The sequence below is a fragment of the Ambystoma mexicanum genome, chromosome 3p (genome assembly GCF_040938575.1).
Source record: "Ambystoma mexicanum isolate Mex_15411 chromosome 3p, UKY_AmexF1_1, whole genome shotgun sequence".
NCBI classification, from domain to species: Eukaryota; Metazoa; Chordata; class Amphibia; order Caudata; family Ambystomatidae; genus Ambystoma; species Ambystoma mexicanum.
The window spans coordinates 315,160,072-315,177,910 of NC_090925.1; the positions used below are offsets into that span (position 1 = coordinate 315,160,072).

Sequence of the window (17,839 nt, forward strand, 5' to 3'; positions counted from 1 at the left end):
CTGATGCATTTATCTTGTCCTCTTTCTAGCTTCGCGACCAGCGCATTGATTTCTTCAGTCTGTCTAAACAGCCGACCAGGTAAGACAGTTTTACATGGCCCCCTGTTCACTTTGGAATTGTAATTCAGTGTTAATGCTCATTCGAGCCAGAGGTTTAACCTCTTCAAGCCTGCTCAGTTTAGTGCTACTAATGGGTACCTCTTTTTGATTGCGTGCGCTCTTTTTGTTGCATTAACCAGTTTCTTTTCACTACCTGGTAAATATCAACTTAAATTTGATTCAATCCATTGGTACAGTTCGTTTCTTTTCTTTTCTTCCCTTTCTTTTCCTTTATTTTGCAGCTTTAACTGCAATTGCGAAGCCTTCAGGTACTTTAATTAAATATCACCCCTTTATTTATTTATTCATCCCTCAAATTGCAACAATTTGGCAATTTCTCCATAGATTGTTTCTTTCTCCTCTGCAGAGTACTTTTTTAGGCATTGTCCCTTCAGCTTAAATTTCAGGCTCTATCCCTATTAAGGTTATATTGCCTCAAATTAATTGGTGTCTGGTTTATAAGGTGTAAATTGACACTAGATAATTTTTTTTTTGGCATTATTGTTTTTGATTGCGCTGCTGCAGTCATTCCATTGAATAAATTGTAACCCTAGCACAAATCTGTTTTTCTCTACACCACTTTTGGTATGGCTTTAAATTTATTACATTTATAATATTTTCTTTTGTCAACTATGCTTTCGATTTTCGTTTTTGTCTTGCATTAACCCCATTGCAAATTGCATACATTTAATTTTGGCTCATTCATCCCATGCTTTTCCCCTGGATGCTATGCCTTTATTTGTCCTGCTTATGTTACTGTATGGTGTCACTATATTATTGAATGTTGCACACTCCATTTTGTTATTGTATACTATTTTTAATAATAGCCTCAGATGAAGAGCCGTGGAAGGCTCGAAACATGTGTTAGACTGTTGCTTGTACTAAACCTTAGACTTTAAAGGCTGTTCTTTCATACAAATCACTTGGACTCCCGATTTTTATTTTGCTATACTTGGCGCAGTGAAACTGGGACTTCTTTGTGTTGCAACTGTCTGATAGTGTTCAATCCTTTATAGCAGAACCCAATCGCTCAGCATCATTGATCCAATGACTGACTCATTTTCTATGGAACCCCAAAGAAAAAGCCAAGACTTGATGTCCTGGGCTGTAATTAAGATGCAAAGGTTATCCCAATAAATAAATGCACCCAAGGCTGTGCAAGATGTTTTATGCATGATTTGCAAAAGTACACAACTGGTAAAGATGGGACAAACCAAGCAGCACCCACCAGAGTTCAGAATGCCTGAAGTCCGGTGGGTGCCTTCCAATCTTTTGAGGCAAGCACTCATGATTGCTTTAGTGCCAGCAGAAAAGTGGATGCACAATATAGATAAAGAGCAGGTCCTTCAAAGCCTGTTTCGTTAGACGGTGGACGGGTCCAAGCATCATGTAGATTGTGATACTTTGGAATCTCCCACAGATATAGAGAAAAAGGGATGTGGACATAGGAGCAAGAACAGGTTACACACCGTAGTGACTACTGTACTCCTAGTCCAGCCAGTTTCCTTTGTACAACCCACACTCTATCCCCACTAGAACTTACCTGTGAATTGGTTAGTCACAGCGTGGGCAGATGTAGAAGGAGTGGTGGGCCCAGCAGAACAGCGCATATTTGTGGGGCATGGTCGGAGACCAGGCATGCACACTGGTTTTGCTGCTTCAACAAATATAAGATAGTCCCTGGTCCGGTCTAGAGAGAAATCCCACAAATATGGAGAAAAGGTCCATGAAGTAGGGGTACAGTAGGAAATATGGGGAGTATCTTGTTCTTTACCTGTTCCCACCTACCACACCTCGCTATGTCATGAGTCGGGACCCTAAATGGGGGCGCAGTTATTGGGATGTAGCGGGGCAGAATGTGGGGCATTAATGGATGCATTCTGAATGCCCTGATGCTTGGCTGTGAACATCTTTGTGAAACGTGAATTCCACCATAATCTGGCAGTCCTCATACTGTTGGGCAGAGGAATGCTCCCAGTAATTATACAAGGGTATTACTTTAAAGGTTTAATTATGGCATCCAATTTTCCCAGCAGCAACGCCATATTCTTTTTCGTTTCAGTGTTGTCAAGCAATTTACTCCAGTGTGTCCGGTTTGAAGGCCCATCTCGCTAACTGCAACCAGGTACTCTTTGAAATCCAATGTGAACTAGAGAAATGAGTGAGCTTCAGAAACATTGATGTATTTCTGCCAAGTTACTGCATGTGCAGGTCTAAAGATCTGTGCTCTCGCTATCCTGAAAACATTTCTTCCTTTGCCCCCACAAACCGTGATGAGATTCTTGACCTTTTCCTCAGGTCCTAAGCCTTCATGTGCCCCCATCGACCCTTTATCCCCACACAGTGAAATTCATAGCTCCCAGTGTTGCTTCATTCTAATACTTCTCTCTTCAACTCCTCTACAAACTCTGCCACTTTTCCATCATCTTACAAGTTGGCTGCTGTCATCCCTATCCTTAAGAAACCTGGTGTTAGGGAGAATTCTCTGAAATGTGCTAATTCCTCTCTACCTTAGAGACCCCCAGCACTTTTGATGGATTCTAGGACTTTTTCATTTTTAACCTGGATAGAGTGAGACATTTTTCCCACTCTCTCATGTAATTTTTCTGTCTATGATTTAAAACTGTGTTGCTTTTGGTTTTGGAGTCAGACAAACTCCATAGGCATCATCGATGCATTGTGACACACAGCACAATCAGTGCAGTGGCACAGGGAAGCATCTTAGATTTCCCAAAGATTTGAATACCTTCTCTTGGATAAACTACTGTTTCCCAGAGCAGTAAAGTGAAATTGACTTTACTTACAATTTGTAACTTTCTATACCCAGCACACACTATCTTACCATAGGGTGCTGGAGGGGGTTACTTAGTATCCACTTTGTTTAGTTTCTCATGTATTTGCAGTAAGGCACCCATTGGGGGCCATTTTGTCAAAATGGCCCCGGTCTTCTTTTTTTCGCCATTTCTTGCTAGAAAGGTCCTTCTTGAGATTTACTCTGCACGCTAAACAAGGTTTTTGTCCCTTTGTCCGCTTTCTTTGGCAGGATTCACGAGTGAAGCCTGCCTCTGGCCCCAGTATGTCTGGCAGGGACAGGAAGTGAGGGAGGTGCCCGAAACTCCCTGTGGTTAATTCCCTTGGTTACAGGAATGCACCCAAAGTTGATTGGCCGGCTGGCTGCCCGACAAGGACAGCCACCCTGCTGTGTGATTGACAGCTAGGCTGGAATGAATGGGAGAAACCTGCATTTAAGGCAGAGCTTTTTTGGCTTGGAAGGCAGAGTCAACCACTAGATGAAGGAATCCGAATAAGAACTTGGAAGAGATGCCTGCTTTAACTCCTGGGCCGTTGGTTTGCCCGGTGAAGCACTGCTGCTGTGCAGAAGCTCCGAATTCGCCACGACTAGAAAAGCCCTGCAAGGGCGACTTCTCGCCTTGAGTTGGTGAGCCCAATCAACTCCAAACTGAACTCGTTTGGACATCATCTCGGAGCTGGCTGTACTTCCACTGCTGCTGCTGCTGGAACCGAAATGCCAGGGAGAGGAACACCAAACGGAGTGCATCATTTTTTAAGTCAGACCCAAGCTTGTGGAAGATCTCCCGACTCCCAGTAAGAAGGACTGACCAAGCCTGAGCCACCTCAACAGAGTTCTGGACCCCAGATGCAAGGAAAGTCCAAAGTGGTATCCGAGAGTCCTCGGTGGTGCTATTTGCTGAGACGCGTGGAGCTGAAACCGCGAAGTGCCACTGAATAGAAGTTTGTCCTTTTCTGTCACTGACCATCCTGTTGTGTTGTAGGAGTCCCCAGAAGTCTTCCCTCTTGTCCTCACGACTGAGGCACAGGAACAACAGGATCTACAGAGCTGCACAGGAACAGAGGCCATCTGGAACCATTTCGTCTAACCAAAGGTACTGTGCATTCTAAGAGAACTTACCTCTTGTTGTGGTAGCCTTACTTGATCTCAGTTGAGACATGTCTTGGTTGCTTCTGTAGAGTTGCTTGCATCTTCTACCTCTCACAAGCCTCCCTTCTTGAGACCCTACATTGATTTTCTACAAAGACCTCTAAAACATTATGCAAGACTTTTACTGCCTGGCTCCTTGAATGACTCTTCACTCCTCTGATTGTGTGTTGGTACCTTCCTTCCATGAAGAGGTTAACTTACTTTGCATTAGGGGGTTCAAAAGTACTTACCTGCTTCGGAATATTTGTGTGATCTCTTGTCTTATTCTGAAATCTCTTTACTTTAACACTCATCTCAGTATTGCTCTAAATGTACCAGTGATCTATTAATGTCCACAGTGTCCTAGCTATTTAAGTCACCTGCGGATGTAGGAAGTGTCTGTGTGCCATCCCAAGTGGGTACTTGCTGATTTAGAGAAACTCGGAGTGTGTATTTTGGAGTGTATTTGTGTGTTACTATTATATTGCCCCTTTTGAAGAAGGCTTATTCAAACTTACTGTTAAATAATTAATCCTTTTTTAATCAAGAAATCTTGAGTATAACTGTTTATTTGGACACTTGTCACTGTGAATCTCTGTGCAACTCCCCTACTGCTCACATTGACCCCTCTTGAGATAAGCCTGGCTGCTCAGCCACACTACCAATCGGTCTAGTACAGACTTCTACCAAAGGTTGGGTTCCTATTGCCAGAAGGTAAAGGTTGTTGTAGTGCACCCACAGGGTATTGCTCCAGATCTTTCCTAACACTGGTGGCCGGCAGTGAGGATCTATTGTAGAGTTGTTACACTAAGTATTTGCTTTGCTTTTGTTAAACTAAAAACCTTTTCAAGTCTAAGCTCCACTAGAACAGCAATTGCAACCTGCCAAATATGGATAACTTCATTCAGGAAGCCCTGATCATTTTAACAGTAGATTAACTGAAAGATATGTGTAAAGTCAGGAATCCCTCTGTTAAAGGAAAGAAAAATTAATTGATTGCAAGATTGTTGAATCATCAAAGTATGGGCAGTAGGCCTGTCACACCTACTAAACCAGCAAATGTGGTAATTGATAATGAGGATGATATTTCAGAGTCTAACTCTAATGTCTTAGAAGGCCCAGTGGAGGGAGAAGAGTCCCAGGATAGGAACCCCTCTATGCCTCAGCCAGCCCTTATGCCTCAACCTTTATCCACTGGGACCCCACAAGGTCCATCACTGAGTCCAGAATATGTGTCTCTTGATAAAATGAGACTTGAATTGGAATTTAAAAGGTTGCAAGCCCAAGCTGAAGCCACACATCAGGACGTCAAACACAGGGAATTGGAAATGCAACATGCTCGTGAAATGAAAAGATAGTCTCTTGAAAATGTTTCCCACACAGAGTCCTCTAGGTCTTCCACTCCAAAGAGGCCTCGCCTACCCAAAGAAGCAGTGAGTATGTATGATGTGAAACTTGATATTTTGGATTGGTTGGGTGCTTTTGAATACAATCATGGGATTCAGGGTCGCACAGGGAATCAAGTTGATTCCTTGGCTTTTGTCTAGGCTCCCTCAGGTTGCAACTGATTCTGTAATGGAGGTGGGGGAACTTGAAAGATTGGAGTATGAGAATGTGACGCTAGCTTTGATAGCTAGATTTGGGAAAACTCCTTTCCAGTACCTTAAGAGGTTTAGGACCCTCAAAAAGACTGATGATGCCGCCCCCCCGCCCCTTGGGCTACCTGTGTGTGTGAATGTTTGAAAAACTTAGATAGTTGGATTAAGGGTTAGAGAGTGAACTCCTTTGAAGGAATGAGACATCTATGTTTGTTGGAATCTATTGTTGATGCCTGCTCTCCTGAGCTGAGACAGCATTTGGCTGACTCAAGAGATTGATCCCAAGATGTTAGCAAAGGCTGCTGACTTGTGGGTTGCCAACAGGGCCACTCACAAGGATTGCGGGGCCACTCATAAAAACAAAAGATGAGGGGAAGCAGCACAAGAGAGATGACAAAGATAATTCTAAATCCTCCCACCCAAAAGAGGGCCACAAACATAAGAAGAGTAAGCCACATGGGTAACCAAATCAGTTTAGTGAAACCTCTGGTGCTAAACCAGAGGGAGGTCAGCAGAAGCCCCCATTTGTCAAAACATTTGCAAAATGTTATGCTTGTGGGTCAACTGACAATGTGAAAGGGGATCCCAGATGCACGGGTAATCCTTCAGGGGTCCACACTGCCTCCTTAGCCTTCCTCCTTGATGGAGAAGTTCATATGGCAAGTGGACACTTTCATCTATTGGCTGAAGACCCCATTGGAGTCTCAGTTAGTGTTTCTTTAGTATCCCTTTAGTATCCCTGGGTCTGTGGGAACAGCAGAATGTAGATGTGTATAACTCTATTCCAGATAATACCAAAGAATATTACAAGGACAGTGTACTTGCAAAATGGTCAGGTGACCCCTGCTATTAGAGATGCTGGGGGCACAATTATAGTGGCGGACGAAACCTTTTTCAAACCTGAGGATGTTTCTACGGCACCCAAAGGCCCCACTAATCTTGGTGGAGGCCCTGTGCAGATGGTTCCAATACTACCAGCTCTCGTCCAGTGCAACAATATGACTGTTAGAATACCTATCAGTGTACAAAATTAAGTGCCTGGGAGAGCCCTCTTGGGGAATGACTTAAAGGAGTTGTATCAAGCACCCCCAGGCCTCCCAGTAAAAGGAAGCAGGAGTAGACTAGACTGGCCAGGGAGCAAACATTGAATGACTCTCAATGGGATGTTACAAAAGTACCTATTACTTCCAGTCCACAGGAAGAACAACCTTCTGATTCCAGGAAGAAAGAGACAAAGGGGAAACCCAAGGTCTCAGGAAGAAAGAAAAGTATCACCCCTTTGCATAAAACAAGGACATCCCAGAGATGACGGTCCAAGGTCACACCTGTGACCCTTCCACCAGCTGAGGCTGAGTGGGAGGACCAACCAGAGGATGGTGAACCAGTTACTGGTGACACAGAACTGGAAGAAGCCCTTCACCCTGTTGGAGACCTGGATCCTAAAGACCACCCTAAGCTGCAGACTTTGGTTGCAGAAGGTGGTCCCTGTAGGGCAGACTTCAGCAGAGGTCAAAGAGTTTGTCCTACTCTTGAAGGACTTCGCCAACAGGCAGCTTCCGAGCTGGATGGGCAAGAGCCAGGGAAGCACAGGCTGTACTGGGGGATGGCCTCCTTTACAGTGAACCTATAGAGTCTGCCCCAGGGGACTACAGAAGACTTGTAGTGCCTCAGGAGGTGAGACCTCATTTTCTACAGTTAGCCCATGAGATTCCTTTGGCTGGTCACTTAAGTTTTAAGAAGACCAATGAAAAGATTTCTCTGTATTTCTACTGCCCTAAGATGGGGTCTGATGTAAATACATTCTGTAGAAGCTGTCACACTTGACAGACTTCTGGCAAGAGTGGAGCCAAGAACGTGCCACCCTTGGTGCCCCTCCCATTGGTGGGAGTACCTTTTGAGAGAGTAGGGATTGATGGTGTTGGTCCCTTAGACCCTCACACATCTTCAGGCAACTGATTTTTATTTGTTGTGGTAGACCATGCTACCAGGTTTCCTGAAGCCATACCTATGAGGACTGTTACTGTTCAGGCAGTGGCTAAGGCCCTCCTTGGTATTTTTACCAGGGTTGGTTTTCCTAAGGATGTTATCTCAGACAGGGGGACCAATTTTATGTCCCACTACATGCAGCTTTCCCTAAGGTTTAAACATCTTCTCTTGTATAAACTGTTACGCTCACCTGGTTCCCACAGATGCGTCGATCGGACCCGGACAGCTGCGGTCTCCACCAACGTGATGCGTAGTGCCGAGATGACTGTCTGGACTGGCCCGCCTAATCTCGTCTGCTTGATCCGTAGAAGTATTCTCCTGCTAGTGGAGAAAGGGATTTAGCTAGCCGTGGATATGAGTGATAGCTCCCTCCCACTGTTCTCGTTCTCCCTTCTTGTCACCTCCGATATCCCCTTTTAGGAACCTCACCTTTTGTATGTAAATGATGAGCTCTCCATCCTGCGTGGATTGCAGGTGCACGTTGATGCCAGTTACTTCACTGGTTTGAAGGCGTGGTAGTGTTCCGGAGAGTATTGACTCTGAGGTTTCCTGGCAAAGTTCGGTAAGTTTCAAGCTCATAGAGTTCAATATGTCCGATGATCCACTCTTGTCCCCCCTTCCTTCCTTGTCTTGCAACTAAGATCGTGAGAAGATACCCCTCGTGGCAGTTGGTGGGGCTCAGGTAAGAGTCTGTATTGCCCAACGCCGTCTGGTAAATGTTGCCAGTGTTTAATGTGTTTTCTCTCCCTTTGCAGGTGCGGCACATGAAGATGTGGAGAGTTATAGAATAATGCCTCCGGTGGTAATCAGGTAAGTCTATGATGAAAAGTGTTTTATTTGTTGGTTTTCTCGGCTCACCTTGTTGTTTTCTTTTGTCCCTCAGGTGCCGGTGTTCGGGGAAGAAATGATGGAGGCAGCGCCGAATCGAAAGATGCTGCGAGGACTGGTGAGTATGGCTGGCGCTGCAGCTGGAGATGCGACGCGTACAGAAATGATGTTCTTTCCAGGTCCGGAGGCGAGATGGATCCGAAATCAGGTGAGGAATTCGAAATAGTTTTTCTAATCTTGTCCTTTTCTTTCCTCTTGGTTTTAGGACCTCCAGATTCGAGGCAGGCGTGGCAGAAGACTGGATGCAGACTGCAGGCACGGTGAGCGTTACGCTGCTGGATGCAGAATAACGCGAAGCGTGTGCTGTTGTTCGGGCGTGGTTTAAATAGCCTCCAAAGTAGTTCCAGGTAAGAAGTTCCCTAGAACCACGCCCGAGTAAAAAAATAGTCCCTGTAGAAAAATAGTTCCATCCAGGCCTCACGTTGGCTTGGACTTACTAGCAGCATGGTCTGCATCAGGTAACTAAAGTCTATGAGCCTGGCGCCTATGGAGCCAGGACTGATTTCCATGATGAGCCTGGCGCCTAGGGCGCCAGGACTGAACCCAAATAGCCCCCAGCCGGGGCTGTTGGGGTTTTAATAAGTATCTGGATGCCTGCTCCCGGAGCTGATGGGCTTGGTCCTGATGCCCAGGGGTAGGCATCATGACATAAACTACTGTTTCCAAGAGCAGTAAAGTGAAATTGACTTTACTTACAATTTGTAATGGTCTAGACCCAGCACACACTATCTTATAAGAGGCTGCTGGGGGAGTTACTTACTACCCCCTTTGTCTAGTTTCTCATGTAACATTTTTATGTTACCATTTCTACAATTAATGGCTGGTGGCAGTGGTTTACTTTTTGCTATCATTGTGTGTTTTTACCACGGGTTGCATTCGCAGCTGCTGTAAGGCACCCATGGGTGGCCATTTTGTCAAAATGGCCCCAGTCTTCTTTTTTCGCCCTTTCTTGCTGGAATGGTCCTTCTTGACATTTATTCTGCGCGCCAAACCAGGTTTGGTCCCTTTGTTCGCATTATTTTTGGCGGGATTCACGAGTCAAGCCCTCCTCTGGCTCCAGTATGTCTGGCTGGGACAGGAAGTGAGGGAGGTGCCCAAGACTTCCTGTGCTTAATCCCCTTGGTTACAGAAATGCACCCAAAGGTGATTGGCCGACTGGCTGCCCGGCAAGGACAGCCACCCTGCTGTGTGATTGACTGCTAGGCTGGAATTAATGGGAGAAACCTGCTTAAAAGGCAAGGCTTTTTGGCTTGCAAGGCAGTGTCGACTACTGGACGAAGGAATCCGAAGAAGAACTTGGAAGGGACGCCTGCTGCAACTTCTGGACCGTTGGTTTGTCGAGTAGCCCTGCTGCTGTGCCGAAGCTCCGAATTCGCCTCGACTAGAGAAGCCCTGCAAGGCCGACCTTTGAGTTGGTGGGACCATTCAACACCAAAGTGAACTCGTTTGGCCATCTTCTCAGAGCTGGCTGTATTTCCACTGTTGCTGCTACTGGAACCGTAGTGCCAGGTAGAGGGACACCAAACGGAGTGCATCACTTTTAAGCCAGACCTGAGATCCTGTGCAAGATCCTCTGGACTCCCAGTAAGCAGGACTGACCAAGCCTGAACCACTTCAACAGAGTACTGGACCCCAGATGCGAGGAAAGGCCAAAGTGGTATCTGAGAGTCTGCGGTGGTGCTATTTGCTGAGACGCGAGGAGCTGAAGCCGCGAAGTGCGCTGAATAGAAGTTTGTCCTTTTCTGTCGCTGACCGTCCCGTTGTGTTGTAGGAGTCCCCAGAAGTTCTCCCTCTTGTCCCCACGACTGAGGCACAGGAACAACAGGATCTACACAGCTGCACAGGAACATAAGCCAGCTGGAACCATTTCTTTAACCAAAGGTACTGTACAGTCTAAGAGAACTTACCTCTTGTTGTGGTAGCCTTACTCGATCTCAGTTGAGACATGTCTTGTTGCTTCTGTAGAGTTGCTTGCATCTTCTACCTCTCACAAGCCTACCAACTTGTGACCCTACATTGATTCTACTTTTTCTTCAAAGACTTTTTTTTTGTTGGGATTAAAGTGAAAAAGAAAGGCCTCAAAGAGAGAATGATGGTAACAATTACAGAAACTTGCTTCTGAGTCGCAGTTGCAGCAAAGGTTTCCCTTAATTTAGAAATGTTATGTACAAAGAAATGAGAGATATTATTGCAAAGTAGCCGTGAAGGGTTCTCTGTGATTTCCAGAGAAGTGGAGCCCCAGTACTATTTTTTATTAAACAGTTTTTTTATTGATTTATACGTAAACATGTGAAACACAATCAATCAACAATAACCCCTACATCCTCCAACTCCCCCCTCCCACACTACCCCCACCCCTGCCCCCAGTTGCACAGACACACCATGTTAGATGGTACTGACAGCAAAACCAAAGGAAAACAATATATCATAACAAAATGGGGAAGATTACCCTCCGGCCTGCATTCCGACCCTTATACTGAACAGACCCATTTACATATCAACGTGGAACTAATAGGCTCAGCAAGTCCACAAATGCATTATTAGGTCACCTGATCACAGTTCAAAGGGTCCGGAGACATTTCCATCTCACTTTGGAAACACCTAAACAAGGTCCAATAGTCCAAGGGTCTACTGCTCAGCGGCAGTGTTTGTATATACAACGATTCCAGTCTCTCGAATCTGGACATAGAGGAAATCCAATCTAAGAAAATCGGAGCTCTTGACGCCCCCCAAGCATTGGCAATCAACAATCTTGCAACAATCGAAGCCATGCCTAGGAGGCGCTTCTCACTCCTGGTTCCGGATTCTGCCAGAGCCAACAGCCACACTGCTGGAGAGTCTTGTATTGGTATATCAAGAATAGTAGCCATGGTGTGCTGAACCCTAGTCCAAAGGCCTTTATCGGGGGGCATACCCAGCCACATGCAGAAAATCAGCCAGTGACTTACCACATCGCTTACAGCTGGGGGACCTATCCGGGTAGAACGCACTCAGGCGGGCTGGAGAATAATACATCTGGTGAACAAACTTAAAGTGTATCAAACGCAGCCTAGTATTCATAGCGATTTGCTTAGTTTGTGTACACACTGTACCCCATTGAGCCTCCGATAATGAGAAACCCATACTCTCCTCCCATCTACTTCTGAATTGGTTTCCCGGGGAAGGGGTGTTAGCCTGCACTATTCTATATAAAGTAGAGATCACTTTACTCCTGTACTGCGTAGAAGTTATATAGGTCAATACCGGGGAGATCGGCAGGGCTTCCAGGATGGCTGGCCAAATAGACCGCAGCGTCTCCCTGAGCCTATAGTAGAAGAACATTGTTATAGGAGTCCAGTCACCCCTCTCCTTTAGCTCATCCCAAGTAACAAATCTGCCCTCCAACACCAGGTCCCCCAATGTATGAATACCCAGAGCCCTAAATTGCTTACAGAAAGCTTCCTCCTGAGTAAGAGGAACGCCCTGGACATTGTAAATGGCCATGTCCGGAGAGTACCAGCAATCCAGGCCTAACCTGTCCGCCAGACAGTCAAGTGCTTTAAGCGTGATTATTATCGGCTGTACCTCCGTCCTGGCACCATGAGCTCGCACTCCCCCCAATAACCCATTCAAACTATCCGAGTAAGTTATAACCTTCTCCATACGTGATCCAGGGAAGGGGCCCACCACCAAGCTGCATACTGGGCTTGCGCAACCATATGATAAAGGGGGAGGTCAGGAATATCAAATCTGCGAGTATGGATGGCTTAGTATATCTAATGAGATCCTAGGATGACCCCCGGCCCAAATCAATCTGTTCAGCAGGCTCCTAATACGAACCCAGAATCTCGAGGGAGGCCAGATTGACACATTATTAAAGATATATAAAAGTTTGGGTAGAATCACCATCTTGGATATCGCGACTCTGGCCGCCTGGGAGATCGGGAGGGACACCCATGAGTCCACTTTACGTTCCAAGCTTTACAGTGTCGACGAATAGTTGTCCTCATACAACTTAATGGGAGAAGTGGATACCCAAACCCCTAAGTAAATGATAAAGACAAACTCAACTTCAAATCCCTTGCAAATAATTACAAGAAAGCCATCATTAAAGCCAAAGCTAAATCTTTTGAAGATAGAATCACGGAGGCCAAATCGAACACCAAGGAAATGTTCGCCATGTTCAGGGAACTTGAGACCCCCACACCCACCCCCCAAAACTTCACCAAGGATAAAGAATGGTGTGACAACATCCAAACAGCCATGCGCAATAAGATCAGCACCCTCCAAGCCAAAATCGTGAACACCAAACTAATACTTTCCACCCACATTACACCCTCCCCGCCACCACCGCCCCCCTCACCCACAGAGGCCCCACCCACCTTCTCGTTTAAAACCATCCAAGAAAAAGACATGATCAACATCATGAAAAACATAAAATCCTCCAATTGCAAAGGCGACCCCTGTCCTGCCTCCATCATCAAAGACTGCGCAGACACCCTGGCGCCTTTCCTAACAGCCTTCGTCAACGCCTCCTTCACCACAGGGAGAGTCCCTGCATGCCTCAAGGAAGCATGGGTCCGACCCCTCATAAAGAAACCCACACTTGGCCCCACCTCCCCTAATAACTACATCCCCATCACCACTGTCCCTTTCCTCCTCAAGATTCTAGACAAAGCAGCCTACCTGCAGGTCCAGCACTTCCTTGAAGAACAGAACCTCCTTGGACTGAGACAATCCGGCTTTCGCCCCAGGCACGGGACAGAGGCTGCCCTACTCAACCTCAAAAACCAAATGGACGACGCAAGGGACCAAGGCAAACCTGTCCTGCTCCTTCTCCTGGATCTGTCGGCAGCCTTTGATCTTGTAGACCACAACATCCTCTGCCACCACCTCTCCTCCACAGCCAACTTCTCTCAAGAAGCCACCACATGGATCACCTCCTTCCTCCAAGGCAGGACCATGCAGGTCTTCTCTGACCTAGCCACGGCATCACCCTCCATCATGCTATGTGGGGTGCCCCAAGGGCATCTCTTACACCAACTACGCCGACGATACACAGATCCTTCTCACTCTGACAGGCGATTATGACACGGACTCTGCTACCCTCAACAACATTTACAACACAATCCAAATGTGGATGGCTATCAACGGCCTCTGCCTTAACCCCGACAAAACTGAGCTCCTACTCGTAGGCTCCCCTGACACCATCAAGAAACTTGACGCACAGTTTAGTCACTTCACTATTGACTCAATCAGGATCCCAGTACTAGGCACAGTAAAAACACTAGGTGTCTACTTAGACTCCAACCTATCCATGACCAGACAAATAAACGCCATCGCCTCCTCTGCTGCTTACCATGCAAAACTCCTTAACGCAATCAGACCTTATCTGTCAAAAGAAACATGCACTAACATAGCCATCGCGGCTTGATTACTGCAATATTCTCTTCCTAGGGACCTCCAACAAAAACCTTGAGAAGCTCCAAGTAATACAGAACAGTGTCCTGCGTGCTGCACAAGGCATTGCCAAGAGAGAGCTCATCACCGCTGCCAGAAAAGCATCCCACTGGCTCCCCATAAAGGAAAGGATCTTATTCAAAGCGCTAAGCATCACCCACAAATGTGTCCATCTTGCCGCCCCAATGTACCTTTCCCAGAGGATCCACCCGGTCTCCTCCGCAAGACCCACTAGGTCACCCTATGCCAGCATGCTCTCAGTACCCAGAGTAAAAAGAGCCAGAGCAGGGGACTCCAGCTTCAAGTACCTTGCTGCCGTACAATGGAACACCCTCCCTAGCTCCCTGCGCTCTGAACCCTCATTGGCCGCCTTTCGGAAAGCCTTGAAAACGACCCAGTTCATCTAACAAACATATGGCCTAGCCCTCATGAATGTCATGTATGATGGATTACGTGGTATGACACCACCTATATCTGATCACAGGTCACTGCCTCACTGTAACCCAAGGCACAACCTGTACCCATTGTAACTAAGTTTTCCTTACAAGTAACAGTGCCACAATGCCCCTGGGCTGTCTGCGCGCTATTTAAATGTAATAAATAAATAAATAAATAAATAAATGAGTAACAGATCCCCTGAGGGCACCAGGCAAACTCATCCCCAATATCATCCTGTGATACCTGTGCCATAAAAGGAAGTATTTCTGACTTGGACCAGTTGATCTCTAGACCAGAAAGGGCCCCAAACTCCAAAATCTCCCCCATGATTGGCATTAAGTTATCCCTTGGGTGCTTCATGTAAATCAACATGTAGTCCGCATATAACAACACAATAGATGTGCACAAAAGTTTACTTATACCCCTATGTGAATGAAATTCATCCAATGCACAGGCCACTGGCTCAGTCGCCAAGGCAAAAAGGATGGGCGAGAGGGGGCACCCCTGCCTGGTTCCACAAGAAGGTAATATTGCTGCCGACTGCATTTGATTAGTCTAAACCACTGCCTTAGGGGCTGTATACAACAGTCGTATCCACTGCAGAAAGGTATTGCCCAGACCAGCTTGGCGGAGCACCTCGAACAGGAAGGGCCACTCGACAGAGTCGAAGGCTTCCTCTGCATCGAGGGCTGCAAGGACCATGGGAATTTCACTGTTGACATTGTGCATCAATGAGAATAACCTCCTCAAATTATTTTGGGTGGACCGACCTGGGATGAACCCAGCTTGATCCGGCAACACCAGGGCGGGCATAGGGGAAGAAGCCTATCTGCCAAAATTTGGCTGGGATCTTGTTATCGGTGTTCGTCAGAGGTAAAGGTCTATATGACGAACAACTGCGCGGGTCCTTACCAGATTTTAGGAGAACCACGACCAGGGCCGTCCTAGTAGTCTCTGGGAGGGTACCTGCAAGCCTAGCATGGTCAAACATGTTCCGCAGTGGCGAGATGAGTAGCTCTGCATAAGCTTTGTACATCTCAGCAGTAATGCCGCCAATGCCCGGTGCCTTACCATTTGGGAGGGAGTGTATCGCTTTAAGGATCTCTTGGTCTGAGGGAGGAACATTCAACAATGCGCCCTGCTCCTGGTCCAGCCACCCCAGCGCCACTCTATCTGGATATTGGGAGATACTATCATGGCCCACCTCCAGCTGTGTAGAGTACAGCTTCTCAAAAAATACCCGAAATGTGTCATTAATAGCCACATTGTCCCTAAGCATATTCCCGTTTTCAGTCTCCACCACCAGGATAGCCTCCTGACGTTGTTCCTGTTTAATCGCCCAAGCTCGGGTCCTACTGGGACGGTCCCCCTCAGCGTACCTGGCCACTGCTGTAGGGTCCCCCAAAAATCGCTCTTCGCTGTCCTTTAGTGAACGAACTACCGCCCTCCTTGCCCCCAACCGATCTTGTAACTCCTGAGAATTGCCCTAAGTTTGTTCCCTTTCCATATCCTTGATCTCCTTCTCAAGGGTCGTTATAGATCTGCGTATACACTTCAGGACCCCACACCCCCTCCCTAGACATACAGCATCCTCGGATATAGACCTTAAAGGCTTCCCAGACCACCCTAGGGTCTGCCACCAAATCCGTATTGGTAAGAAACAATTCAGCTATATCTCGATGGACATCTTCCCTAAAGGCAATATCCTCCAGCGCCCGCGCTCTGAACCTCCATATAAGCCGTCTCCTGGGAACTTGGGGTCTAGTAAATTGGGCCACTACTGGTGAGTGGTCCGACAGGGTACGGGGGAGGATTTGAGCGGCTTGGGTCGACCTGGCTATCTCTGAGGACAATTGGATATAGTTTATCCTGGAGGAGCTGCCATGGACCCCCTAATAGAAGGTGAATACCCGGTCCAAGGGGTGTAACAGTCTCCAGGAGTCAACCAATGAGTAATCCCTCGCTATTGACCACCACTTCTTGGCCACCCGAGGTGTCGAGGTTTGAGTGGATGAGGATCTGACCATATCCACCTGCCCAAACCACATCATATTGAGGAAACGCACGTAGATGATCCGCGCATGTTAATAAACAGTATACGCCAACCCGAGATATCTTCTGCAACCAAAACGAATCTGCCTTCCGATTCAGAAACCACTTTGTGCAGCTTGAACTCAAGAGTTCTATGTATGTAAATCGCTACCCCCCGGGAGTGGGAAGAAAAGGAGGACCCATACCTGTGGATCCCCCAGCCCGTTAAATTAGGGAGGTTGTGTGTTTTAGGCAAATGAGTCTCCTGGATACACAAAACATTAGCACAATGGTTCCTTGCATAATTTGTAATTAGACGTGTTTTTTTACTATTTGTGAACCCACGTATATTCCACGTTCATATGGTTATATCCCCACCCCGCTGAACATCACCCACTATGGAGGATACAGCTCCTTACCCTGTTTGTGGGAGAAGACTGCTAGTTGTAAAATTAGACCGTTGTGATTTGCACCTTGTGTATTGTCAGTACCAATGCCAGTTCTTATAATACTGCCTGCACATTTAGCAACCTGAAATCCCCCCACCCCAGACCTGCAGCACCAACAAATTAACAGAACTAACCCAAATCCCCACCCCCCGCCCACACTAGAAACCCCAAACTACTGGCCGCCCATTCCCACCCCCCACCCTATACCCCTCAAGCATCAAATCAAACATAGCTAAGTAGCCACTGGGCAGGGAGGGGGGGGGTGGTGGCTACTGCGACTCCTAAAGCTCGGAGGCTCGATACCATTGTTACATTTTACTGTGGTAACCCACATAGAGGGAGCACTAATTACTATATTCAAACATTGCAGAATGACATCAAGTTCATCTACAGCCACAGATTGGCAAAGTGTCACAACGCAACCACAGGCGCACTCAGGCCCCAACTCTGTTAAGAGGACCCCGGTGAGGGGGGGCTAAGATCCGGAATGTTAATAGCAAACCTCTCGGCTGATTCAGGAGTGGTAAAGAAAAGGACCTTTCCATCCTGCACCACTCTAAGCTTCGCTGGATACATCATCGAATAGTGAATCCCTTTTTTCCTCAGAATGCCCTTAACATTTACAAAAGTTTTCCTCTGGTCCTGAACCTGGTGGCTGAAATCAGGGAATAATCGAATTGTCGCTGAGCCCCATTGCGAATTCTTCTTTTCTCTCGCCACTCGCAGAAGGGTATCATGATCCCTATAATTGAAAATTCTGGCAATGATAGCCCTTTTCCGGAGCTCCGGGGGGGGGGGGGGGGGACGGGGCCTGACCGCCAGTGAGCAGTGGGCTCGTTCAACCATAAACATTCTAGTGACTGGTGGATTGTCCAGGACTTCTTTAAGGAGTTGTTCAACAAAAAGTTCCATAGTTCCATATTATCAATGTGTGTGCTCTCGGCCACCCCTGTAATCCGAATATTATTTCT

General features: G+C 46.8%; 1 protein-coding gene across 2 annotated transcripts in view; it reads left to right on the forward strand.

The window, feature by feature from the left end:
* Nucleotides 1-17,839, forward strand: part of ZNF512B (zinc finger protein 512B) — a 1,156,964-nt gene that overhangs the window by 978,153 nt on the left and 160,972 nt on the right. For both annotated transcript variants that reach the window (XM_069650846.1, XM_069650847.1), the window contains exon 15: nt 2,162-2,224. In XM_069650846.1, the coding sequence (XP_069506947.1) occupies nt 2,162-2,224 (63 nt within the window). The remainder of the gene's footprint in view (nt 1-2,161; nt 2,225-17,839) is intronic.